Genomic DNA, 19,797 nt, shown 5'->3' with positions numbered 1-19,797 from the left:
AGTCTCCACACAAGAATATATGATCAATTAAAAGCATAGCCACAAAAGTAGAGAGATAGCCAACCACCTGGGAAAAGATATTTACCAATAATACATCAGACAAATGCTTCATATACAGTATCTACAGGGAACTCAAGAAACTAATCCCCCCCTCAAACCCAACAAACCATTCACTAAATGGGCAAGGAAACTAAAGAGAGACTTAACAAACGAAGAGGTTAAAATGGCAGAAAAGCATATGAGAAAATGTTCATCATCCATGGCCATAAAGGAAATGCAAATAAAAATAACCCTAAGATACCACCTTATCCCAACAAGAATGGCCAAGATTTTGAACTCAGACAATGACAGATGGTGGTGGGGTTATGGAGAAAATGGAACCCTACTGCAGTGCTGGTGGGATTGTAAACTAGTTCAGCCACTCTGGAAAACAGTGTGGAGGTTTCTTAAGGAACTGAACATTGACTTTCTCTATGATCCTGCCATACCACTTCTGGGCATCTATCCTGAACATCATAACCCAAGATATGAAAAGGACACCTGCTCAGATATGTCTATCTCTGCACTATTCACAATAGCCAGGAGATGGAAAAAAATCCAGATGCCCTACTGCAGATGAATAGATACAGAAAATGTGAGATATATATATATATATATATACACACACAATGGAACTACATATTCAACAGACAAGATAAAATAATGGCATTTGCAGGGAAGTAGAGTGAATCATGTTGAGACAAGTCAAGACCAAAGGAACAAAAGGCACATGGTATCCTTAATATGTGGCTATTAGATCCAAACAGTTACAAGAGCAAGGACTCAATAGTTGCATACCCAATGCTATGGACATGGTAATGGAAATATAAACACAACTACATAAACATAAAAACTTATGGCTCTATAGACATAGTCTTTTATTACATAGATTAATATGTATATATGACATACAAACTCTCAGTCTAATTTTGATTATGTTCTAAAATCTAAGTGCCAGTGATTGTATATAGATTCCCTTCTTCAATACTTGTTTGTTAAACACGTCATTTGAAATATGATGCAAAAATCAATGTTAATAGATTCTTTAATACAAAAAAGAATGTATCATCACTGTATAGTCTTAACAAGTATGAGGCCAAGAATTGAACCACAAGATGATTCAAAGTCAGGTTCCAGAAGAGAAGTGATAAAATAAATTCAGGCAAGGAGACTGTGAGCTTCAGATACAAGCTACAAAAAAACCTCAGAGACACAGGAAAGCTGTCTACCAATTCCAGAATAAAAGTACCCAAAATGTGACATTATAAAGAATGGTTTCTAAGAAGTGAATTATTTTATTTAATCAAAGAGCAGAAATGAGGTAGTAACATACAACCAAGAGAAGCACTGGTTGGGATGAAAATAATTCAAAATACTTCAATAAAAGAATGAAGAATAAAAGCTTGAATGCATACACCTCTAATTGGATATCTCATAATTTCATTTGAGGGAGGCCAATTAAAGAAATATTTCATCATCACTGAAAATTTTTATTTATCAGGAACCATTTTATGAAAGAGGGGCATAGCAATACAACATAGCCAATAGTTCTCAAAAATATAAATGCTTAGTTATTCCAATTAAACAGATGCATAAGGACAGCATCTACGCATGACTGAATGTAGTAATAAACGATAAATGAGATCTGTGAAAAGCCGCCCACATTACATTTGAAAGAGCCAGAAACCTCTGGCTTTCCAAAGTCTACTGACTTCAAAAATGCGATCTTGTTTAGATGAAAATTAAAGAATGAAGCTACCAGGAGATTAGAAATAATTATGATGAGCTGTGTTTACTAGCTGTCAAAGAGCCACTAAGTGATATTTTGAAAACCTCGACACAAGGTTTTGTTGAGATTTATTTAAAACAAGTACAGACTCTGAATACATGAAAAGGTTTAATTGCTAAATTTCATGGTCTGTCATAGAAAAAATATCAAATTTCACTCTATCCCAAGATTAATAGAAAAATCAGAATTAAAAACTGTGCAAATTATTTACATAGCTTAAGTAGATATCAGAGATTGCAGACATGCTCTGAGGAACAGAACTAATCACCAGCCCATGACCCACACATAGCTAATTACCAGTCCCAAGATAGAGAAAGCATTCATTGCAACTTAGTTTATCTCCAGCTTGTGGATCGATGTTTCATCATCTTTGCTTTTACACAAGGCCTCGCCATGTGGAGAATTTAACTCCAAACGCAAGCACAATTTCCACAGAAGTTAGCCTCATCTCTCTTTTTCTCTACTTTTGCTTTTTTTGTTTTCATGAGAACAGTAACCATGTTATTTCTTGAAACATACCACCTATGGGGTAGCTGCAAGTTTTTTCAGCCCCATTACTGAAATCACAGTATCCAGCTCCAGTCAAACAAAGGAACAAAAGCCTTCTGGAAAATTACTATTCGAGTGAGCAAACTGGAGGACAAAAGGAGACTTTCATTTTTAGGGTGGATATGTTCTGTTGACACCCAAAAATTCTCAACAGAAGGCCAACGTCATATTAACCAATGAACTACTGAGCTCTTTCTTTCTTATTTATTTATTTTTTGGTGGGACCTGAACCCTGGGCCTGGGCATTGTCCCTGAGCAATTCAGCTCAAGGCTACCATCCTATGCCTTGAGGCACAGTGCCATTTCCAGTTTTCTAGTGGTTAATTGGAGGCAAGTCTCATGGATTTAATGCTTGGTCTGGCTTTCAACTGGGATCCTCAGATTTCAGTCTCATGAGTAGCTAGAATTACAGGCGTGAGCCACCACTTCCTGCTTGGGTTCTTTCTATAAAGGTAGCTCACTTCATTTTGAAGGATGACAAGTAGACTTACCTATGAAAAGACCTCATTGGCTAAGATCATATAGATGGCCATTGAGCAAGGGGAGTTAATTGGAGGACATCCATGTTCTATGTCCTAGCAACAAGCTATTGTTTGGAGACACCAACTGTACCATCTGCTCCCCAAGAGGGAAAACAAAATATGGGACACTAGCCCTGTTTCATAACATTTTCACAAGTTCTGAAGAACAACATGGCTTCTATGTTTAACAGTGCTTATACAACTCTTAAAACATTAGTGATACCATCCTACAGGATCTCCAGGTGTCAGTGTTCTCATTGGGGTTGTAATCTCAGTGGAAAACTACCACAGCCCTGAATTTGAAGACAACTGTCTCTTTTCATAATATCTTTAATATCAGTGTGGCTTCTTGGCAGTAGTTCTGTCTTTAATATGCTCTGAAGATTTCTGATAATGGAGGATAAAGATAATATGGCTAAATAAAACCAAAATAAGTTCAAGATTGAGGCAGAATGACAACCAAAAATTAATAAATGAAGTCCAGGAGAATGTCAAGCCCAATCTTGTTTGATTGACAAGTGACAAGTGTAGGAACTTCATCATGAATGTGTGGAGAAAACTGTTTGAATCAGAGTTCACTGGGCTCTTCTTTCTAACCTTAAGCACTTCTGCTCCAAAGATAGAAGAATTAAGACACTGGAACAAAGCAGTACAGACATTTTTCCCCCAGCACAAGAATTAGGTTCCTGATAAGTAGGAGAAAAAGGTAATTCACAACTGACAAAACTAATAGCTTGAGAGTGAGAGTAGGGTAATAAGAAGAGAGGTTAGGATAAACCTGCAAAGCACTCGCAAATATTTGAAGCGATTAAGAATGGAAAGGAAAATGCACTCAGTGCAAAAACTTGATATTTCGTACAGTAGGTGAGTAGGACCAGGCAATAGCAATGTCTTCTTTGTCTCTTAAGCAAGAGATACTTCCCAGAGTTTCATAGCATCGCAACTCACAATGACACACTGAGAAACTGACTTTACCTTCCTACAAATGAAGTTAAGTTCTAAGGAGCTACATTTCCTCTAAATCTTCATGAAAACATTCATCTCTAGGGACTAGCATAAGCCCAAAGACATACAGAAGCATGAATAATTCAAGATGGAGAAGGAAGCTTCTGAGTAGCCTTTAATTTACTCTCTGTAGCTGTACAGAGTGAGTTTCCTCCACAAGACCAAGAAAATGACCTCAGTCCTGCCACAAGGCACTTTTACTCTCATAGCATCATCTTCCTCTTACATCACCACTGCATCAAGCCAGCAGTTCTACCTCTCCTGGCTTCCTCACCCCATACTACATCAGAGGATCATTCTATTGCTAAAAAGCCAAACTAGACAGAGCTGGGTAGAGGGGGCATTCTATTTTCTCACACCAGATATTTCCAAAGCTCTGCCAAAGGCACAGGTGTCTATTATTAAGAAAGGTTTTATCTCTTGGTGAAATAAAAAAGTTCAAAATTCTTGATGACTCCTCATATATTCCACACTGATAAACTGTCAATCTGCCCAGGTGACTTGAATTTACACTAACAATCATACCTACATGCCCCTGGCCTAACCATAGTGGATTTCTGAATTAAGGAAGTTGCGAATATGTTCTTAATGGAAGGCCAAAGAATTTCCCTCTGGGGTCAGCTGCAGTAAGTGCATGAAAACTTCTTTCTTTAAAAAACTTTTCAGGGCCAGGAGTTTGGCCTAGCTTGCCTAGCATGCCCAAAGACCCAGGTTTGATTCCTCAATACCATATACATAGAAAAAAGCTGGAAGTGGTGCTGTGGCTCAAGTGGTAGAGCTCTGGACTTGTGAAAGCCCAAGGACAGTGCGCAGGCCCTGAGCTCAAGCCAAGGACTGGAAAAAAAAAATCTTTTCAAAGCCTGGCGCCAGTAGCTCACACATGTAATCCTAGCTACTCAGGAGGCTAAGCTCTGAGTATCAAAGTTTGAAGCCAGCCCATGCAAAAAGGTCCCTGTGAGACTTATCTCCAATTAACCACTCACAAATTGGAAGTGGAGCTGTGGCTCAAGAGGTAGAACACTAGACTTGAGAACAAAGAGGCTCAGGGACAGTGCCAAGGTTCTGAGTTCAAGCCCCACAGGCAACAAAAAAAGTGATTTATTGCCTATTTAGTGCTGATACTTCATCAAAATGAGCACTGTAGAAAGATAGTTGTGCTAATACATCTATGACACTAGGAAGCAAGGTTTTGTTGAAATAGGATAACAGCTTAAAAGGAGAGTCCAGAGCTTTCTTTTCCCACTCATAAAAAAATATGTACAAGAGGGAAAAGGGAAAAGGTACCACAGAGCATAGGACACCAGATCTTCATTAGGTTATGAGGGAAAGAAAATACTCTTTCCTACATTCTTCCTGAATGAGTCTTACTCTCAAATCCTATGTTCTTTGGGGTAGTGACTGAATTCCTGCAGAGAAGAGCTTTCTATGGGCTGTATGAAGCTGCATAGTTACTCCTTTGGTCAGGCAAAGGAGTAACTCCAAATAGCTACTGCTTTTTTTTGTAAAAGTGATTCAGAAATAGCAAGTCTATGCGGCATTGATGGTTATAAATCATCATACTCAAGAGACTTCTTCCTTCCAATTCTCTCTAGCCCTTGTATTCACATTGTGGGCTAATATGGTTGCCAAATCTCTAGATACACAAATGCAATCTAGAAGGAAACAATGAAGAGAGGAAAGGAGGAAGGGAGGAAGGGAGGGAGAGAAGGGAGGGAAGGGAGAGAAGGGAGGAAGGGAGGAAGGGAGGAAGGGAGGAAGGGAGGAAGGGAGGAAGGGAGGAAGGAAGGAAGGAAGGAAGGAAGGAAGGAAGGAAGGAAGGAAGGAAGGAAGGTGGGAGGGAGGGAAGGCGGGAGGGAGGGAGGAAGAGGAGGAGGGAGAGAAAGAGCTCTCCCAGCTGGCAAGAGCTCCTGACGACTTTCTGCTTGCATATCACCAGTAAGAAAGTAGTACAACAACTGACTAGCTGGGAGGAACGTTGCCTGGCATGTCCTCTGTTAGTTGAGTACATTATCTCTGTGCACAAATAGGTGTTTTATCATTATGACAGAAGGTAGGCATGAATGGTCTTTTCCACCTTGGGCAACTCCCTGAAACACCTAAATTTCTACCCTCTTTAACAAGGAGACACTACAAGAGAGTGGGGTGACTGTTTCAGGAATTACACAATTGGCTCTGCTGCTTTTCCCAAAGCACCCCAATGTGGGAGGAGAGTTCAAGTTCTCATGACGTTTGGTTCTGACCATTTCCATTTCTTCATTCACCTCAACCACAGTCAAGGTTGTGATCTGAAAATGCAGCTCTAGATTTAAGACTCAGACCACGTTGTCAGAGCCTAGGTGTTATAAACAGTGGAAGGGGAGCTCCCCAGGTTTATGTACACAGGCCTATTGCACAGGTAATGTAGGAGAAATAATATTCATTTGCCATCATCTAAAGTGGAATTGATTGGATTTCTATAGGTTTGTCTACTCCACAGATTTGCTCTATTGAAGTGTGGAGAAGAGCCTGTAGAGAAAAGGAAAAAGAAATAGTAGCAAGAAATAACATCTAGTTTTCCCTGCTCTATTGGCTAGAAAACACATTTTCAATTGTCCTCTCCCAAATAAACAACTTGGTTTCACCATTTTCTTCCAAATGCTTTTACTTGCTGTCTGTCAGGGGGAGTGGATGAGCCCATCCTAAAGCATTTAGTAAGAAAAGGCAAGAAAGCACACAAATCAAATAAACTGAGCAACATGTACTGTAGGTAGCATGAGTCCAGACTTGAACACTAGGTATGAGAAGCAATGGCCCTGGGAGGTTGGAGTATGTTCCTCAAATGCTCAAACATTCTAACTGCCAGATGAAAGTATGGTGGACAAATTGGGAGGGGGTCCTAAACCAATATGACTATTTTTTTATAAAGTGGGAGAGGAACACAGAGAAAGACATGCACCCAGAAGAACAGAATGTAAAGGTGAAGGCAAAGAGAGAAAAATTGATTCTGCAAGCTACAAAAGATAAAAAAAAAAACTGCCAGTAAACCACCAGAAGCAAAGTTGCTGCATTTCCCTTCCTTTTCTTACTAAATTCTTTGGAACGGGGTTCATAATCTCACCAATAGCAGAGAGACACAGACCACAATCCCCATCCCAGTCCCATCGTCAAAAGGAACCAGCCACGCTGACATGTGTGCACAGATTCCTACCCATCAGAATATAAGGCAATATATTCCTATTGTTGAAGGCATCTTGTTTGTGGTCCTTTGTTACAGCTCCACAAGCAAACCAAGTATGATGTAGATAGAGTATCTCCATCCACATTGCTTTCTCTCAAGAACCCACATTCTTGAGTGTGCCATTGCCCTTCTCTGCCTCTGTTCTCTTAAGTTTTAGCCAATGCCACTTTGACACTTAGGGTTCTAGAAGCAGCAATAAGGAAAATTCACCAAGGATAGGGTCAACAGAAAGCAGCAGCCACCGGGACCATACTGAGTTTCCTCCACTAGTGAGAAAGACCATGAGAGGTCAGACCCTAATCATTTGCGTGCCCAACTTTCAGTGTCTCCACAAGGTATAATAGTCACAGCTGATAATGGCACATGTAGAAACAATTGAGTGAAGAAGAGTTTAGGGAAAGGATAATGCATCCACTGTTATTCTAACTGCTCACTCCTGGTTATTCATCAAGGTCAAATATGTATGTGAATTCTATGCATCAATGTTTTTTAATATAATTCTCTGCTTCTATAACATCTTTCACCTTTCACTCCTTCTGTTGCTCATTCTGCCAGTAGGATCTACAGCATGAAGGTTTTGTAAGAAAACTGGAGAGAAAGCAATATCTTTTCATGCTTTCTTTCAGTATTTCAGTAGAATGAAGAAATCTCACTTTCATGTATAAATATTATCTTTTATTGTCTCCTTAAAAAATACCTAGAAGGAGCTGGGCACTGGTGGGCTCATGCTTATAATCCTAGCTACTCAGAAGGCTGAAATCTGAAGATCACAGGCATGAAAGCATGGGAGAAAGTTTCTTACCTCTAATTAATTACCACAAAAAAAGCTAGAAGTGGAGCGGTGGTTCAAGTGGCACACACACACACACACACACACACACACACACACACATAATGTAGGATGGGGAGAACAATGGAAGATGTGACATTGGTTAAGATACATCGTACTCATAAATTGGTATGTTGAATTGAAACTCCTTTGTACAACTACTTAATTATTTAAAAAGTTTAAATAAGAGAAAATACCTAGGAAGGGAATACCATAACGAACACCTTCCTATACATTAGCTATTCAACATACAAGTTAAGCATACACACAGCTGAAGGCACCCAGGATCTTTTCTTGATCTTAATTTCCCTCTCTCCACCATAAAAGCAGGTGCTGACACGAATTTGGTATTTATTATTATTAACAATGTTTTTGTTCTTTTATCTGAAAGATAATCCTCCCAGTTATTTGTTTCTTCTCGCTCTCATGTTTTGAACAATTTTTACATCCTCTTGGTGGATTATTCACTTTTTAAATAATGTACATTGAACATAACTACATTTGTTTATGTTTCTCTTTTTTTCTAATTCTGTCTCTTTATTCCTTTATCTTTAATAAACAAATAAATATCACATCCCTGTATTCAAGCCCTAAGAGCAATAACTGAAGTAGTTTAGTTTTGTTCTAATTAACTATAATCTATTTTTAATTTGTATCACCCAACCTTCACGAATAAAGTTGTAACACAGGAAAATCAGATTAGAAAATGGGTAGTACACTTTGCATTGACATCTACTTCCAGCACTCCTCATGTAGAGGCCTGTATCACCTATGCTGAAAACTCACCTTGACCCAAATCCCAGAATAGATAAATTAGAATTCAATGTATTAGTAAAATTAAATTATACTTTGTATGGAAGACTTGAAGAACTATCAGTAGTGGCTCTACCATTCTTATCTGTTCTAATAAAAGACTGGAGGGCAAAAGATTAAATTTTATCAGACTAAAAATGCATTAAGTCAAGGATCCAACATTTAGCCTTTTTCTGAAGCATAACACATTCTCATCAAATGATGGAATGATGTTGGAATTCAATAATGAATTGTTCAATCAATTAATAATTGGCTTGTGAAACTAAGTGGTAAAAGAGATGCATGATTTCAAGGTAAACAAAACAATATTCTCTAAGTATCCATGGGGTACTTCTTTATATGAAGCACTGCTGCAAGCATGGCAGAGGAAGCACAGCTCTTATGGGTAAGAACAGCTCTGCATGAAAGACACAATGAACTCTGGGAGGCCCTCCATGAATCAAGAAGTCTCTCTACAAATCACAACTTGGCTAAGGATGGCTCCACTGCTGGTTTCTGCCAAAACCCCAAGTCTAAGGCAAAACAAAGCCTAGTTTTATTCTCCGGATGAATACCGCATCTCTGTAAAACCTATTAAAATGTGTTGTTCAGAGTGATTTTCTACACATAAGAAAAAAGCTTTTCTGAGCTTAAACAAATACCATGAATAACATGAAGGGAGAAAAATCCTTCATACACTGCAGCACTCAACGTGTGGACCTGCCTTTGTGCCCTTGGGGATTGGCTTTGACCATTAAGAAAGAGCCAACACTGTGCACTCTAGCCTTTTTCTGTTCCATTGCAGAAAATTTGTGTGCAAGTAGAATGTTTCATTCATCAACTCCAGAAAATATTTCCCAGCAGAAAAGGAAATATACACTAAGAATTAATAATTAGGACTTGGAGTGTGGTTAAAATCCCCAAAACTGTAATAAAATATTTGGGGAACTATCTTTATGTGGTTAGACTATGCATTACAAACTATTTTACTCCTTATATTACTAATTTTTCTGCAATAGAAATTATTTATACTTTTCTCATCTAAGGATTTTTTCTAACAGTAAAACAAAATGCCACCTTCTTTCCTAAATGTGAGACTCTTAACACTGAATTTCCCTAAAGAAAAAATTATTTCATGCATCAAAAGACAGTAGTGAAAATGAAATTCTCCACTTTTAAAACTCTTTTTCTTTAAGTGGTAAGACCTACAATAATTTCAGATACATTTCTTCCTACTTGTGTTTGTTTTCTAGTTTCTCTACAATAATCACAGATAAGATTGGTAGAAACATGATTTAATGGCAATTTCCTAAAGGGATCAATTGTCCTTGTTAAAATATTATAAAATATTCTATGTTCTTCATTGTGAATGTAAAGATAGGTTACAATAATAAATATATACATATCAGTTAATTCTCCAAAACAAATTTTTGGAAATTCTTCCAGTTTGAAATGAACTCTCTTTTTTAAAGCATCTGTAAAGGTGCAGAGAGGTCAAGATATACAAACTCTTCTGAATTAGCTATTTCTATGCAATAGCCAAGTGCTAGGTCTTCAGCAACCTCTGCTGATGACACTCTCAGTGCCATGTCTGATGAGGCAGGGAAGAGACAGAAACACCTACCACATACCACATACCTTTGTAGCACAGAGTTAAAGGGTTTCTTGATGACAGAAAAATTATCAGACATAAGACCAGCTAACTCATTTATGATGAGCTTTGTCTTTTCCTCAGCATTGAACCCCATTTCTCAATGATATGATCATAGGTTATTGAAGCCATAGAACAATTTGTCACACCTATGAATTCTTCCGATAAAGACAAGTTTTATCAGTTCCTCTACTAAACAACTTGAAAAATATAATAATGCTCACAAGTTCAGGGCAGTGTATAGGCACACACACACACACACACACACACACACACACACACACCAACAGGCAGAATGATTTTTCTCCTCTTCTTTCTTGTCCTCCTCCTCCTCCTCCTGCTCCTCCTCCTCCTCTTCCTCCTCCTCCTCCTGCTCCTCCTCCTCTTCCTCCTCCTTCCTCCTCCTCTTCCTCCTCCTCCTCCTCCTTCTTCTTCCTTTTTGTTGTTGGTCACGGGGCTTGAACTGGGCATCTGGACACTGTCCCGAGCTCTATTTTACTCAAGGTTAGTGTTCTACACTTTGAGCCACAGTACCACTTCCAGTTAATTAGAGATAAGAGTCTCACAGACTTTCCTGCTCTGAACTGCAATCCTCAGTCCCAGCCTCCTGAGTGGCCAAGATTATTAGACATAAGCCACCAGCACCCAGCAGCAGACAGATTTCTACAGCAACAATGCAAAATCAAGAACTGTGTCACCCGCTCAACCATCATTTACACTGTGCAGAGAGTACTAGAAGCAGCAGCCACTTTTATGTGTGAGGCAATGGGGTTTCAGGACAATGAAGACCTAGGATGAAAGAAAGAGTAGAAGACTTGGTATATATATATCCCTCATAACACTTCCCTTATTGGCCAATTTTTTCCTTCTCTAAGCAGTTCCCCCAACAACTGGAAGAGATGCTATGTGCCTTCATTCTGAAGTGTCTTGCTACCAACACCTGTTACCATCCCTGGCTGAACTCTGAAGACAGGACAGTGAAATTCCCTAATATTAGTGCACCTCAGGAGAGCAAATTCTTTCTACCATTCTCACATAAGATATGGGAGCCTTCAACTACCCAGAGTTTCTTTTAATCAGTGATACTGCTTTGGGACTCATTTTATAAAGCCATCTGGCTTTGTAGACATCAATGCAAAGCTGTGAAGATTCCACTTTTTATTGTGGCCCTATGAGGGGGAGCAATCCATTTCAAAGTGGGCTCAGATCCTGAGGGTGCTAGAATAGCTCACTCAGGCTCTTCATTGTTCAGGTCTCTGAGGAGCTTGGGAATAGAGAAGATGAAAAAGGTTCTTCTGAATGGTCCATTGAAGGAAAATATGTGTTCAGTCAGTGCTCCTATGAATGGGATCTTATGCTCCACAGCTGGAATTCTGAGAAGATAAAAACACAAGAGCCTCCAAAGATCTGGTGGAGACCTGGTCAGATAAATGAGAGGTTAGAAGATGTATACCTCCCTGAATTGAAGAATGATGGGGTGCTATGATAATTTTGCTCATTCTTACAAATTTCCCACACTTCAGGATGCATTACATGGAAATTCTTTGGCTTCTTTCTCCCCTGCTGAACACAACTGCAATTATATTTAAAATGTCTTTACTTTTGATAGCTTTGATAGATTCACTTTTGAAGTTTCCATTCACCAGGTTTCAATAGTCCTTCTCTTCCTAAGAGATAGTACACTGACTGGCCTTTAACAAATGCAATGCTAAGTAATGGAAGCTATGTTGTTTGCCCCCACTCCTCAGTAGTTTTTTTTTTCAGTTATTAGAATTTGAATGCTAGCAGAAATGACAGCAGAAAGCAGAGGAGACTGACATTTAAACACTCACATGGATAAAGATACCGTGGGAATTAATAGTAAAAGATCAAATTGAATGTGCCATTTTAAAAAGCAGTCCTTTGACTTGGCTTAACCTGGGAAGTTAAATGCTGCTGGCAGCTCACAATAAGGTTCCCAAAAGATGGAAGCAGCTATTCTGCTGCAAGACTCAGAGGATAAGGGTCGCTGACTACTAGCTCAATGGCCTCATCCACATACATGGAGCCAGAAGACTCTCCAGCAGGAAAAGCAAGCACCCCAATCACAATTATCACCGATTTACCATTTATAAAGTGATCCCAGGGTCATGGTAGTCCTTACCCAGAAGAACTCATTTTCTTTGAGGGATGCCTCATTTTAGGTAGCCCTGACAGAGCTATTTAAAATTAAAGCAACACAGAAGTCAATTGCATCGATGGATCTGTTGCACCACTCTATCTGTACCTCCTGTGTGTCAGAGGTTTAGCACATTCTAGTAGTAAATTAAAGCAAAAGGAAGATAGGAGGCTAGTGCCATCACTAAGCATGACATCATCCCATTTGTAAGGAAATGGAAAGACTAGGAAAAAAATCATATTACGTGAAGTAAGCCAGAGCAAAAGGAACATAGGCTCCATGGTTCCCCCTCATTTGTAATAATTAGTACATACCTAGGACTCTCCTAGAAGAGGATTACAATAGTGAAAAACTTAGATACATAAGATCATATAGGATGAGACTAAATGAAAGGACCTCTAGGATATGGAAACAAGAGCTTTATCTTGTGTGATTGTTGTTCTTAATGTATTATGTTATTTCTCTTCCCTTTTGTTGCCTTTTGGCTAATCTCATATTATTACTGTATCTGACTTTGTTGCCAGGTGTATTGTATATACGTTTATTTGTTCATTTGAAATAGGAAAGGGAAGGGGGGAAACAAGATGACTGGGAAGGGGGGAGGAAGTGGGGACAAAAACATGAGAAGGGGTATCAATGTGTGAGAAGTAATGCACCTACTATGTGGCGAATGTAACTAACTCCTCTATACCTTACCCTGACAATAAAAAATAAAATAAAAAGAAAGGATAAAAAGATAGGAGACTGGTAAGGTTTCATTTTGAGGTAATTTAAGATGGTGTCAGAGGAATGTGATATTTTATAAATGTGGCATTTTAACAGCAAGGGGATAATAGGATTTAATTAAAATTATGGTAAGGTTTACCTGGCCATGAGTGGTCAACCTTTCCAAGTCTGGTATCTGTAACTCATACACACATTTTCTTGAGTTGGCTTTAATTTTTAGCTATTTTTCATTTTTTATTGTAATTAATAGAAGGGTGACATGATATTTCCCAGATAAATGGTGCCTTAATTCCCATACATTGATACCCTTTCACATGTCTTGGTCCCCATTTCCCCTCCCCCACCCCTCATCTTGTTTTCCCCCGTTCCCTATCCAATTTCAAATAACCAAATACAAATATATCCGATATATCAGGTAACAAAGTGAGATAGTGTAACAATATGCGATAACCAAGGGACAGTAGAAGCGATGAGAGATAACATAGTACATTAAGGACAACAATTAAGTTTACATCATATTTTAAATGACAAGTTTAACAAACAATTGTTCAAGGAGGGAATCTCTAATTACATTCTCTGGGACTTAGTATTTAGAACTTAATCAAAATTAGGCTAACGGTTTGTATGTCATAGAAACATATCAATTTATGAAATAAAACATTATGATTATAGAGTCATAGATTTTTTGTCTATATAGTTATGTTTGTATTTCCATTACCATGTCCATAGCTTTGGGTATGCAGTTATTGAGTCCTCACTCTTGTACACTTTGGATTTAATAACCGCATATTAAGGATACCATGCACCTTTTGTTCCTTAGGTCTTGATATTTTTCATTTTTTAAAATGACAATATAATGTAAGGTTGTTTTCCTTCAGTTAGACCTAGATTTTAAATGCCTATGAGCTGGGAGCTGGTGGTTCCTGTCTGTAACCCTAGCTGATCAGGTGGCTGAGATCTGAGGATCAAAGTTTGAAGACAGCTGAGGCAAAAGTCCATGACCACCAAAAAAGCTGGAAATGGAGCATTGACTAATGGTAGAATACTGGACTTGAATTCAGGGTCAGTGAGTTTAAGCCCCAGGACCAACACCACAAAACAAACAAAAAAAAGAATGCCTGTGAACTAAAGTAAGCTCTAATTGCTATTTGTTTGAAGGGGAGATCTTTGGCATAAAAGGGGCTTCTTTGAATACAAGATCAGAAAGTCTTTTGCAGGTGCATTATCATTTTCTGGTCAGCATAGCTTTACCCTCACTTGTACAGTACCTTTACAGTTAGAGTTAAGGGGCCATAATCTAACATGAGTTGTTAAATTAACACATTTATTTATACTCAATGTTACACTTTTAACGTACCCCTTCACTTCTTAAGTTCTATGGAAAATATTTGTTTTTATTATTCTAGACTTACATCTCATGCCTATTTACCAGTTTATGCCTTATGTCCTACATGAGCTTTTTGTTTTACATCTTGTTCCATTTGGATAAATATGGTTTTCCTGACCCCAGGAATAATAAAGCATATGGCCACAGCACTGGTCATGGACTCTTTTAGTCACTTGAAGTTTTGGTTCCAGGTAGTTGCTTATGTTCATTTAACAAAGCTAGAGAGAGTCTCTACTTTAAACTATTCTACCCTTCAAGGTCCTTAGGAATTGGATAACCCACGAATAAATGAAAGGCTTAAATATTTGATAGTATCATGAAAGAAACATATTTTATTGCTATTAATCTTAGGACATGTTATTTGTTGTTTTTTTTCTGATAGTTTTAAATGTGTGGGATTCTACCTACATTTTCAAATAATTTTGCTTTAAGATGAACAATTTAGCATTTGTACAAATACACATATTTATATTTGACATGTACTCTAATTATATCTTGTCATATTTTTGTTTATCAACTCTTGTCAGTTTTGATGACAATTAAAACTTGTGTAGAAAACACACTTTGGAGTTGATGGACATACAGCTTATGTGGAAACCTTGGAAACATGATAAGCCTTTTATTTAGCACAGTTTGTATCATTTGTCATCTTTGCACATTTTGCGATTGACTCTTGGCTTTGGATAGGTGTAACTTGTTTTTAGCAGTTTATAAATAACATTTCCTCTTTGCTGATTCATTATTGGCCAGCAGAAAGTCCTTCAATTTGGTTCATTTGTCCTTGGAAGCCCAATCACAACATATTGTTGAAAGCATCCTACTTCTTTAGGCAAGGATCATTCTAAAGCCATCAAGATTCTGTCTCTTTAACTACGACATCCAGTTATGTTCCACCACTGCGTCACTCAAAAAAAATTCCCAATGTCCTTTAGAAGAGAGTAGTAGTAGTAGTAGTAATAAAAAAACAAAATTTGTGTACATGAAATATCTTCTAGAACTTTCCATTAGTACTAGGTAGGAGAGAGGGGATAACTGTTATCTTCTTTACAAGAAAGTAGAAAAACTATATTTTGCTTTAATTCAGTAAAGATCCTTAATTCAGACAGATAGGTAGGTAGGTAGATAGATATACATGTGCATATATATGCAAAAAGAGTCATACCAATTTATTTGTTTGAATTATATAAGACCATGAAAGCTAGCTAGGTATTGGTGGCCCATGTCTTTAGTCCTGGAATCCTAGCTACTCAAGAGGCTGAAATCTGAGGATCATGTTTGAAATCAGCCCAGAAAGGAAAGTCCATGAGTGTCTTATCTTCAATTAACAACCAGAAAACCAGAACTGGAGCTGTGGTGTAGCCAAAAGTGGTAGAGAAAAAAGTTCAGGGACAGCACATAGGTCCTGAGTTCAAGTTCATGACCAACCAAAAAAACTCCAAAAATCCAACCCTCCACCCCCCAAAACCCAGTAAAAACCTTAACTTTAAGACAAATTGTCTCTATGTTCAGTATATATCATTTAATAGAAATTGGAATGTACTAATTACTTCACCATTTCTTTTGTATATGGAAAATGTGATATTTCCTATAAAAATCAAGTAAACATAGGTTGACTCTCCATGAAGAAGTCCCTTTGCTTCATAAAGTACAGCCCTCATCTCTCTGGGTATGTACTCATTTATAAGCTAACATGACCAGTACTTTGAATATAAGGAGTTTTAGTGTTTACTAGAAAAACACAAAAGTGTCTATTTCTTTAATATTGTACCAAACAATGTCTCCTAAAGCAATTCAAGACTGTGAGTATATTTAAGCTAAAGTCACACTAATATACAAATTAAGAACTGTCAAAAACATCTCAAATATTGTACAAGTTTCCCTAAAACTTCAGATATGACAATGTTCAAAGTCTATATAATATCCATCATGAAACACAAGAGAAACAAATTAGAAAGTATTCCAAAATGTAAAGTTTATTATATGCTTCACTCATGCTTCCCTTGTTCATATTGTTATAATGACACACCCACTTAACCCATGTAGATAAAGTATCCTCCATGGTTTGTCATATAAATAGAATTATAAATATCTCAGAAACTTGCAATCAATGAAATCTTTACGACTTAAGCCTTGATATTTTAATATATTTCTTGGAAAGAAAAACAGATTGTGTCTACACAACATTTCTACAACCCTGCCTCTCAGAATAATGTGCAATTATTACAAAGATAAAGTAAAATTGCACTCAAAGAATTAAAATAGAAATATTCCTTTGTTTATCACTGAATACTTCTTAATTAGCAGCACCAAGAAAAGATTCTATCCTATTCTATTCTATTCATTGTCTGGTTATATTTTTGTATTAAGAAAGAAATTTTTCAATTTAAATTTTTAGATTTAATAATCAGAATGTGGGAAAGAAAATTAAAACTGATAAAAATATGAAGACTAACAAAAGAGAGCTTACCAAACACAATAATCACCAGAGAGCCATTGCATTGAAAATAAAATAGTTATAGATAGTTGTTACAGATCACAATACAGTCTAAACACAGGTCTCTCTCTATATATATAAATGTATAGTCACATATATAGCCATATATATAGCCATATATATAGTCATATATATATACACACAGATACACATAAGTGTCAAGGGTCACTTTTCAGTTCTATGAAAAAGATAACTTCTTTTAAGAAGTAGGACTTTAATAGCTAGATTGAATATTTTTTAAAAAAATTGGAAAAAAAATTTAAGACAAATGTTTAAATCACCATCAAGTAAATAATACCACATTTGGTATAATACAACACTCAGAAGCAATACATAATAAAGACATACACTCATGTGATTAAAAAATAACCATTCTCATTTGACAAAAGATACTAAACAGAGGTAAGAACTGAACAATATAGTTTATACATAGAACAAAAGACCAAATATGTAAAACACAAGCTGTCCTAGAAATTAAAAATGGAAAATGAGCTGTGGAAATGAATAGGAAATAGATAAAATGGACGTTTCAATGGAGACAGACATATAAAACAGCCATATACTCAACATGTGTAGAGTAACAGAAATGTAGATTGATCATCACAGATAGTGAGATTGTCCAGAATTAAAAAGAATCATGGTATCCAGTGGGGTGAGAATGTAGGAAATGGGTAGTGCCAAATGTAGAGGTGACTTACTATTACTTCAGGTAAGCTAGCAATATCTATTAAAATTAAAAGTACACATACCGTTTGACCAAGCAATTCCACTTCTGGGAATCTATCCTATAGGAAAAAAAAGGACCAGTTCATAAGGAAGTACAAAGATGTTCATTGCAGCATTGTTTGTTGAGGGGTAAGGGACAAAGGGCACTGAGAACAGTATGAGTGTCAATGAATGGAGAGGTTGTGAAATGAAATGTCGTATATCAATCTTGCCAGTCATGATATAATTATTTAAATGAATGGATGCATCTATCTCTACTGACTTGGAAGACAGATAAGGTAAGAAATATGAATTGAAAAGTGAGTGCTTGGCTTTCTTGTTAAGACAGCAGCAACTACAGAAAATTAATATATGTGTGCATGTACTGGTAAAGGTATAAAGCTGGGATCAGAAAGATGCATACCAATGTAACAATGATGGCCTGAGGTGATGAGTGGAGACAGGTTGGAGGGGTCATCTGCTTCTTTGTGTGTCTTTGCACAGTTTCATGAGTGACAGTGAGCACAATCGTTACCTCTTTCTATTATTTTTGAGGCTATAGTTAATTTTTTAGCAGTGGTAATACTTAACTTCTAGACATGCATCCTTAATAAAGTAATAGTGAATGAACAAACACACCAGGCTTTCCAGTGTTCAGGCTTGGTGTTTTGCCAACGTCATCAGCTTTACGTGTGTTTCCTCAATGTGTGGTAAGGCTGACAACACTCTATCTCCAGAGACTTCTAAACAGTAGAAACCATCACAACTTTCATGGGACCATGCATCCCATCCTTCATCCTGTGGCCTTCTCCTCAACCACTGGACATTGTATAGGCACTCTTCTCACTGTCCCTATACTTGGAAAATGAGCCCTCCATGGCAATTCCACCCCCCCACACACACACCCGGGTAGAAATGTGGCTGCTTCCTTTGGGCTCAGTTTGAAATCCATTACGTGAAGTACTCCAGGGACCATCTACCTGACCATTACCCTTAAGCGTCTCTGATAAATTTCAGACAAACGATAAGCTTGCTCTTTCTGGTCATTCATTCCTCAACTCAGTTTCTCTAGCCTGGGCCACTCATTTCCTCCATAAGAATTTCTTGAAGACAATACCATCCTCATCCTTCTCCACACCATAACAACTCTAAATATGATAAACAGTCCTTTATATTTCCAACACTACTATTTCATTGTCATTACTAGGCAACTCTTCATAGCTCCTCAAAGAGACCTCTCTCTAGATTCAATGCAAGTACAAGATTAAGGAGAAAACCTCCAAATTCTTTTTAGAAATGGATAAATACAAATAACCTTTTCTTTCTGGTCTTTTCTTTCTTGGTACTGGGGATTGATCCCAGGACTTTGCACTTGCTAGGAAAGTCCATTGCCAACAAGCTACAAATAACTTCTACAATTAAAACACCATAAATTACTAAAAACAGATTTTTTTATTATAAAGTTGGACTACTAACACTATTACTATCTAGAATCATTATTGAGCCACCAAAATCAAAGCAAAATAAAAGCAAATATCTATCAATGAAACAGAATGGGAAGCCTGTCCACAGACACAACCATGCTATGACAAGTGAATTTTGATAGAGACACATAGTACGGTCAGTGGATACTTAACCTTTCCTTCCCAAAATTAAGATTTCAGGACAGAGTTGTTCAACTTACTTATAAAGATAAGAAAATTAAAATAACTTAAATGCTCATTAACAAGTATGTAGATATCCAATAGAATAGGCATTTAATAGAATAATATTTACAAAAAAATGATTGTTGTTCACCTATACATACTCCATTAACTTGCTTGTGATGGTGCCTGCACAGGTATGTGCGTGTGCGTGTGTGTGTGTGTGTCCTAGTGTGTGTGTCTGTGAGAGAATTTATAAAGTTCTGTATATTACTTTTTTTTGTTTTTGTTT

General features: G+C 37.3%; 1 protein-coding gene across 3 annotated transcripts in view; it reads right to left on the bottom strand.

The window, feature by feature from the left end:
• Positions 1-19,797, bottom strand: part of Mast4 (microtubule associated serine/threonine kinase family member 4) — a 415,893-nt gene that overhangs the window by 238,760 nt on the left and 157,336 nt on the right. For 2 of the 3 annotated variants that reach the window (XM_090331761.1, XM_090331763.1), the window contains exon 4: positions 17,907-17,942. The exons of the other annotated variant lie outside the window; for it this stretch is intronic. In XM_090331761.1, coding sequence (XP_090187887.1) covers positions 17,907-17,942 — 36 coding nt within the window. The remainder of the gene's footprint in view (positions 1-17,906; positions 17,943-19,797) is intronic. 3 annotated transcript variants of the gene reach the window in all.

This window comes from Megascapheus bottae, chromosome 4 (genome assembly GCF_031878675.1).
Source record: "Megascapheus bottae isolate mThoBot1 chromosome 4, mThoBot2.hap1, whole genome shotgun sequence".
Classification (NCBI taxonomy): Eukaryota; Metazoa; Chordata; class Mammalia; order Rodentia; family Geomyidae; genus Megascapheus; species Megascapheus bottae.
Note: the sequence above shows the minus strand (reverse complement) of the source record. Positions and strands in the feature narration are given on the sequence as shown.